This window comes from Nothobranchius furzeri, chromosome 3, assembly GCF_043380555.1.
Source record: "Nothobranchius furzeri strain GRZ-AD chromosome 3, NfurGRZ-RIMD1, whole genome shotgun sequence".
Lineage (NCBI taxonomy): Eukaryota > Metazoa > Chordata > Actinopteri > Cyprinodontiformes > Nothobranchiidae > Nothobranchius > Nothobranchius furzeri.
The window spans coordinates 78,470,333-78,477,931 of NC_091743.1; the positions used below are offsets into that span (position 1 = coordinate 78,470,333).

The 7,599-nt window shown below is 48.8% G+C and overlaps 1 protein-coding gene across 1 annotated transcript; it reads left to right on the forward strand.

Moving 5' to 3' along the window:
* The first annotated feature begins 2,146 nt into the window (after positions 1 to 2,146).
* On the forward strand, positions 2,147 to 7,291 carry LOC139068955 (proline-rich protein 36-like). Its single transcript, XM_070549802.1, has 11 exons — positions 2,147 to 2,163; positions 2,224 to 2,380; positions 2,616 to 2,626; positions 3,090 to 3,142; positions 3,741 to 3,747; positions 4,099 to 4,111; positions 4,255 to 5,069; positions 5,114 to 5,372; positions 5,635 to 5,639; positions 5,740 to 6,338; positions 6,450 to 7,291. Exons 1-11 carry the CDS (start codon positions 2,147 to 2,149, stop codon positions 7,289 to 7,291), a joined length of 2,778 nt encoding a protein of 925 aa, XP_070405903.1.
* The last annotated feature ends 308 nt before the right edge of the window (positions 7,292 to 7,599 follow it).

Sequence of the window (7,599 nt, forward strand, 5' to 3'; positions counted from 1 at the left end):
TTGGTGGAGGTTTTAAGACAAATGTGAGAGAACCAATTTATTTATTATTTAGGAATTTTTATTTCCACCGTATTTTTATAGCTGTATGATGTTAGAACATTGTGAAGAGGCATGAAAATTGTTTTAATTTGGCTTGTTTATCAGATTTTCTTTTGTGGCTTTAATTATTCCCACCAACATTTACCTGAAGGCGTGGAACACTGATAAACCATGTTTTAATTAATATTGCTGATTATAATCAGTCATTCTGAGTTTTTCATGCAGGCTGAACTTGAAAATAGTCTCCTACACCTATCTCCTGCATTAACTTTTGATAGAAAATAGACGGTGAAACTCTAGGATTAGAAAAGCTTGACAGATCTACACTCACCTAAAGGATTATTAGGAACACCTGTTCAACTTCTCCTTAATGCAATTATCTAATCAACCAATCACATGGCAGTTGCTTCAACGCATTTAGGGGTGTGGTCTTGGTCAAGACAATCTCCTGAACTCCAAACTGAAGGTCAGAATGGGAAAGAAAGGTGATTTAAGATATTTTGAGCGTAGTATGTTTGTTGGTGCCAGACGGACCGGTCTGAGTATTTCACAATCTGCTCAGTTACTGGGATTTTCACCCACAACCATTTCTAGGGTTAACAAAGAATGGTGTGAAAGGGGAAAAACATCCAGTATGCAGCAGTCCTGTGGACAAAAATGTCTTGTTGACGCTAGAGGTCAGAGGAGAATGGGCCGACTGATTCAAGCTGATAGAAGAGCAACTTTGACTGAAATAACAACTCGTTACAACCGAGGAATGCAGCAAAGCATTTGTGAAGCCACAACACGCACAACCTTGAGGCGGATGGGCTACAGCAGCAGAAGACCCCACCGGGTGCCACTCATCTCCACTACAAATAGGAAAAAGAGCCTACAATTTGCACCAGCTGACCAAAACTGGACAGTTGAAGACTGTAACAATGTTACCTGGTCTGATGAGTCTCCATTTCTGTTGAGACATTCAAATAGTAGAGTCAGAATTTGGTGTAAACCGAATGAGAACATGGATCCATCATGCCTTGTTACCACTGTGCAGGCTGGTGAGGGTGGTAAAATGGTGTGGGGGAAGTTTTCTTGGCACACTTTAGGCCCCTTCGTGCCAATTGGGCATGGTTTAAATGCCACGGGCTTCCTGAGCATTGTTTCTGACCATGTCCATCCCTTCATAACCACCATGTACCCATCCTCTGATGGCTACTTCCAGCAGGATAATGCACCATGTCATAAAGCTCCAATCGTTTTTAACTGGTTTCTTGAACATGACAATGAGTCCACTGTACTACAACGGCCCCCACAGTCATCAGATCTCAACCTGATAGAGCATCTTTGGGATGAGGTGGAACGGGAGCTTCGTGCCCTGGATGTGCATCCCACAAATCTCCATCAACTGCAAGATGCTATCCTATCAATATGGGCCAACATTTCTAAAGAATGCTTTCAGCACCTTGTTGAATCAACGCCACGTAGAATTAAGGCAGTTCTGAAGGTCAAAGGGGGTCAAACACCGTATTAGTGTGGTGTTCCTATAATCCTTTAGGTGAGTGTACATCACACTGTCACTAACATTCATGGACTCACCCATCTTGACTCACGACGGGGAAGGCTGTTGTTGGTTTAGCGTCCAGGAAACAGCAGAGAATGTCTCAGCTAGTAGAAGTTAACGGTTCGCATTAGTAACTCCACCACACAGCAGAACTCCTCCAGACTTGTGTTATTTGTGGAAAATTTTTCACATAACTGATGAGACGAATGAAAGATTCTGTCTTTTGTATTATCTATCATCAAAGGCATGGAGAGCATTTTGGTCTCACTCTATGAATGCCACAGAACGAGCCAAGAACGAAAGCATACATACATCTTTATAGTCCAGCACAACATCCACACACATTAACAAAACAAAAGGAAGAACCTCCACTCATCCTGTCTCACCTCCCCTTAGCTACCCTTCTCCCCAAACACAGCACACTGGCTGGATACATGCAGCTGTAGAAACAGACCTTGGATGAGAAGACAGGGAGCCTGCACTAAGAACAATAATATGCCATGATAATAAAATGTTGCATGAAATAAAACATTCTCATCACTGACCTGAGTCAGTAGGATGTGCATGGGGAGTGTGAGTGGGTGTATGACATACATTTTTGTGTGTCTTTAGGTTGTATGTGTTTATAGCTTTTTTTACAGGACCATAGCGTTTGCAAAACGGGATTTTCCACGGCTCCCTGGGGAGGATTTTGGCATTTATAGTAGCAAAGCTGAAGCTAGAATAAACTGCCACCAGGCACCTCTGAAACAAAGACGGGATAAAGGGAGGTCACTGGGCGGTCCCCCCGCATGTGACGTACAGGGTTGCGCATGCAGCATCAGAAGGAAGACACGTCAGACTGATGAAATTTATTTTTCAGGATCTTTAGCTTTGATGTGGCCTGCTTTTTGTCCTGCTTGACGCCCCGCACAGCTGTGTTTTCACCACTCTGTCAAAAAGCTGGCTGTCTCTCACCGTCCCTGTAAAAAGGCGACTAATCTGTTCGTCCGCTCGCACGGCCAAAAGCTCCATGGTCTCTGCGTCCATCCAGTTTGCCATGTTGTAGGTGGTTGAAAGATACTAGTGAGAGGCCATGTTTATCTGTGTTTATAACCCTTCCAGCCTGGTTTGCAGGAGTTTTTGACAATTAAAATTGCGCCCACATTTTCAAAGTTGAACACATCTCTTTTAACAACGGTAGTTTCTGCATCTATACTGCTCCACATCAGCCCTCTCCCCCTCCCCCTGCGCAGCGGCCGCAAAATCACTGATGCGCCTGCAGCCTCTCAGAGTTCCTGCTGCTCTAAAAATTAAAATAATTATTTCGTCTTCTGTTCCTCACTTCTGATTACCTTCAATGGTGTCTGTTTGTTGCAACCACCAGGTACAAAAACTAACTTGTTTTTATTTGACTATTTTTCTGTCCTGTCTGTTTATTATCTTCCTGCATCTCCTCTCAATCCTAAAGAAAAACTGCTACCTGGGTTCATTTATATTCACCTTATGAGTTACCTTTGAACTGCAGTTCTAAAAGATCTACCGACCGCAAAAACAGCGGAGTGTGCTCCGGCCGCACTGGTAAGGTGTGTTACTGGAGGACAAAACAGGTGATGCGCCCCGCTCCACAGCAGCGAAACGCATCAGGCACAAATAAAAGACAGAAAACATTAAAGGAAATGAGCCGACATGAACGATCGCGTGTTAAATTTGTTTTTGAGACGGCAACACCTAATTTGATAATGTTACTGTGACCGTGCTCAGGACGCAGATGTCTGGAGCGCGTCAACGATCAGAGCTTTGCATGCGCAAACTGGTTAATATTAGGATGGGGTGAGGGGAAGGTTAAATTGCAAGACGGTAAACGTCACAATTTGGTTAAATGTTCATTTTACTGCCGGTGTCAGTACCGATGCTCTGGCACAGCGCGTCGCCTCCGCCTCTCAACGCGCAGGGGCTCACCTGCTGTCTCTGCTGCTTCTCTTGCACACCGTGCACTGCTACACCAAAAAGTTTTGTTTTAGCAAAAATAATTATTTATTGTAAAAAGATAAATAATGCTGGAAAGAAGCTGAATCTTACAATTAGCAAATAGTTGAGGGCTGTTCAAATAAAAAATAAAGACTGAACAAACATTCATACCCTGGTTCACTGTAGATCTGTCCTTTTGTGGTCACAGGATTCAGGTATAAGCCTTCTGGGTCACCTAATAGATTGTGTTGATTTTCTTTGAGGCATTTCCATAATTTCATGCTGGCTTTTTATGCTAATTAGCTTCCCTGTTCCGTTATCCGCTTTCACCGCGGAGCTGCGCTCCGTTTCAATCAGGCTGTACAGCAAGATTTCCCCTTGTAGCGATATGTTACATAACTCTTATTGCTTCATGCTATAGATCATTAGAAACCTGCTTTTATGTACCTTTAGGAACCACTGGATTTTTTTCAATCTAATCAGCCATTCAAAAATTATAAAACGGAGCATTTTGGATACAAACTCAGTACGTCTCTGAATCTGTGTTGTGATTTGTTGTGCTCAAGACAGGGAATCCTGGTGGCTACCATAATGTATTGTATATGCACGAAAAGCCCCATTTTTAATCTTTTCAACACTTTCAGAATTTTAATGATATCTTGAATGGTTCAAGAATTATGGTAATGAGAAGTGCGCGTGTCCAATCCCGTCTGCGGCTACAGGTTGGTAATAAGAATATTGGGGCATTAACAGAGGGGTGCCGGCGGTCAGGGCTAGGGGCCCCCCAACACAAGCCTCATCCAGAGTCTTCGTTGCAGCCGTCTCCAGCCGAGTCTTCGTCTCCAGCATCCCTTCATCACCCTCCAGAGTCATCGTCCCTTCATCATCCTCCTCTTCCTCCAGTGCCCCTTCATCATCCTCCTCTTCCTCCAGCACCCTCCAGTCATCATCCTCCTCTTCCTCCAGCACCCTCCAGTCATCATCCTCCTCTTCCTCCAGCGCCCTTCATCATCTTCCTCTTCCTCCAGCATCCCTTCATCCCCACCAGAGTCATAGTCCCTTCATCACCCTCCAGCGTCCCTTCATCATCCACCAGAGTCATAGTCCCTTCATCACCCTCCAGCGTCCCTTCATCATCCACCAGAGTCGTTGTCCCTTCATCATCCTCCTTTTCCTCCAGCGTCCCTTCATCATCCACCAGAGTTGTCGTCCCCACTGTCTCCAGAGTCCACGTCCCCGCCAGAGTCTACGTCCCTTCCTCCTCCTCGTCCAGAGCCTTCGTTTCTTCAGCCTCCTCGTCCAGAGCCTTCATCCCTTCAGCCTCCAGTATCTTCCTCCCCTCTGACTCCAGGCCGGTCATCGTCAGCAATCACCGCCAGTCCGGTCCTCATCCGTCGCCAACCCCCAAGACTCCCCTGGTCTCGGCTCCTGCTTTCCCGTTGCCGGCCGCCCAGACTCCCCTGGTCCCAGCTCCTGGTCCCCCGTCGCCAGCCCCCCAGACTGTCGTGGCCCCTGTGTTTCCCGTCTCCAGTCTCCTGTTCTGTTTGCTCCTGACCCTGTTTTTGCTTTTTGGTCGTTTAGGGGTGTCTGTGTTTTTGGTCCCCCCTCGCCCGCCCTTGTGGGTCATTTTCTTTTTGGTCCCTCTCCTCCCACCCTGTGGTTGCTTGTGTCCTGTTTGTCCCTGTCTTCGGTTTCTGGTTTTGTGCGTCTGGTATCTGTCCTTGGGGGTGGGTACTGCCCTGTCCCCTTTGGTCCCCAGCCCCCTCCTGTTCATCCTCTGCGTTCTCATGTGTCTCCTGTTGTTTCCCAGCTCCCTTTGGTCTCCCCTGGTTACCCCTCTGTAGTTTTTCTATAGGTTCAGCTTTTAATTTTATTAGTCCCCTTTAGTGTTCGTGCCCTTCCCCACTTGTTAATTAGTCTCATGTGCACTTAGTCTTTTAGGTTTATTATTTACTTAGAGAGTTTATAGGTTATGGTTATCTTCCCCTCTGCTTGGTTTTCCCTTCCCATTTAGTTAATTGATTTCACCAGTCCTCCCTCTCACTCCTCCTGTTCCCCTGATTACCTCCCTCTGTGTTTAAAAGCCCTGTCTTGTCCCTCAGAGTTTGTCAGTTCATTGTCTTGAGTCAGCATTGTTTTGGTCCCTCCCTGGTTGTCAGTAGGTCTGTGCTCTTAAATTAGCTTCTGTTTTGGTTTTACTTCTCTAGGTTTAGTTCTCAGTCTTGTTTCCAGCACTGTTATTTAATTGGCTACATCCTAAATAAAGGATTTTACTTTTTCAATCGCTCCTGCTTCGTGTCATCTGGTGTTCTGCATCTTGGGTCCTACTCCTCCTGCTCTGAACCTGACAGAATGAACCGACCATACCAGGACCCAGCAGAACCTCCAGGTTCACCAACATCCCGGTGTATGTATGCATACCATGGAGACCCGGACACCTGTTGGGATTTTATTCAGGACAGCGCTCATAACCTGGACATGACTTCCTCTGAGTTCAATAAGGTCTCCTTCATGGTGCTGTGTTTGAGGGATGGACCTCTGGAGTGGGCAGCAGATTACCTGGAGATGCACCCAGTCAGAACTGTGTTTTTCTGGGACTTTACCAAAAAACTGCTACGAGCCTTTGGTCGTGACCCTCCTCCACCAGTCATTCCTGCCACTTCCTCCTCCATGTCTCCTCCTTCTGCTCAGAGACTCCAGCCTGCTTTGGTCCAAACTCTCAGAACCGGCTTCATCTCCTTCTCCCCTGAACCTGTTGGCGCCATCTCAGCACCTCTGATGGGCCAAACCACCACACCTTCGCCTGGTCCCGAAAGCAGCACCTCTACCTCCTCTCGACGATGACGTTGCCATCGTCGCCAGCAGCGCCCTGAGGGCGGAGCGACATCATCAGCCCAGGCGTTTCCGGCTCGACAAGCTCAGCACGAGCCCCACCCGTCATCACCGCATCCAGGATCCGCAGTGGTCCCAGAGGACGCTCCACATCCAGTTCCGGCGGTGGTCCCTGAGGACGCTCCGCATCCGGTTCCGGCGGTGGTCCTAGAGGACGCTCCGCATCCAGGCCCGGCAGTGGTCCCAGAGGACGCTCCGCATCCAGTTCCAGCGGTGGTCCCAGAGGACATTCCGCATCCAGTTCCGGCGGTGGTCCCAGAGGATGCTCCGCATCCTCGACTAGTGGCGGTCCCAGTCCAGGCGGTCCCGGTCCAGCCTGTCCGGGACGCTCCAGTCCAGCCTGCCAAAGAGGTCCCAGTCCAGCCTGCCCAAGAGACTCCGGTCCAGCCTGCCCAAGATGCTCCGGTCCAGCCTGTTGCAGTGTCCCAGTCTACGCCTGCAGTGTCCCAGTCTACGCCTACAGTGTCTATCCCTGCTGTGTCTGTGCCTGCAGGGCCTACGCCTGCAGGGTCTACGCCTGCAGGGTCTACACCTGCTGGGTCTTCATCTTCAGAATACCCAGTGTCTTCTTCTCCAGAATATTCGCTGCAGCCTCGTCCAGAGTCTTCGCTGCAGCCTTGTCCAGAGTCTTCCCTGCAGCCATCTCCAGCCGAGTCCCCATCTCCAGCGTCCCTTCATCACCCTCCAGAGTCATCGTCCCTTCATCACCCTCCAGAGTCATCGTCCCTTCATCACCCTCCAGTCATCATCCCTTCATCACCCCCCAGAGTCATCGTCCCTTCATCACCCCCCAGAGTCATCGTCCCTTCATCATCCCCCAGAGTCATCATCCCTTCATCATCCTCCTCTTCCTCCAGCGTCCCTTGATCATCCACCAGAGTCGTCGTCCCCTCTGTCTCCAGAGTCTACGTCCCCTCCAGAGTCTACGTTCCTTCCTCCTCCTTATCCAGAGCCTTCGTCTCTTCATCCTCCTCGTCCAGAGTTTTTGTCCCTTCAACCTCCTCGTCCAGGGCCTTCGTCCCTTCAGCCTCCTCGTCCAGAGCCTTCGTTCCTTCAGCCTACAGGCTGGTCATCGGCAGCAATCACCGCCAGTCCGGTCCTCATCCGTCGCTGGCCCCCCAAGACTCCCCTGGTCTCGGCTCCTGGTTTCGACTCACTGCCAGCAATGCGGACCA

Coding starts and splice junctions, on each gene's coding strand:
- LOC139068955 (XM_070549802.1), top strand. Junction 5,070..5,113: donor TTTCCCGTCTCCAGTCTCCT/GTTCTGTTTGCT, acceptor TTGGTCGTTTAG/GGGTGTCTGTGTTTTTGGTC. Junction 6,339..6,449: donor AACCACCACACCTTCGCCTG/GTCCCGAAAGCA, acceptor CGGCTCGACAAG/CTCAGCACGAGCCCCACCCG.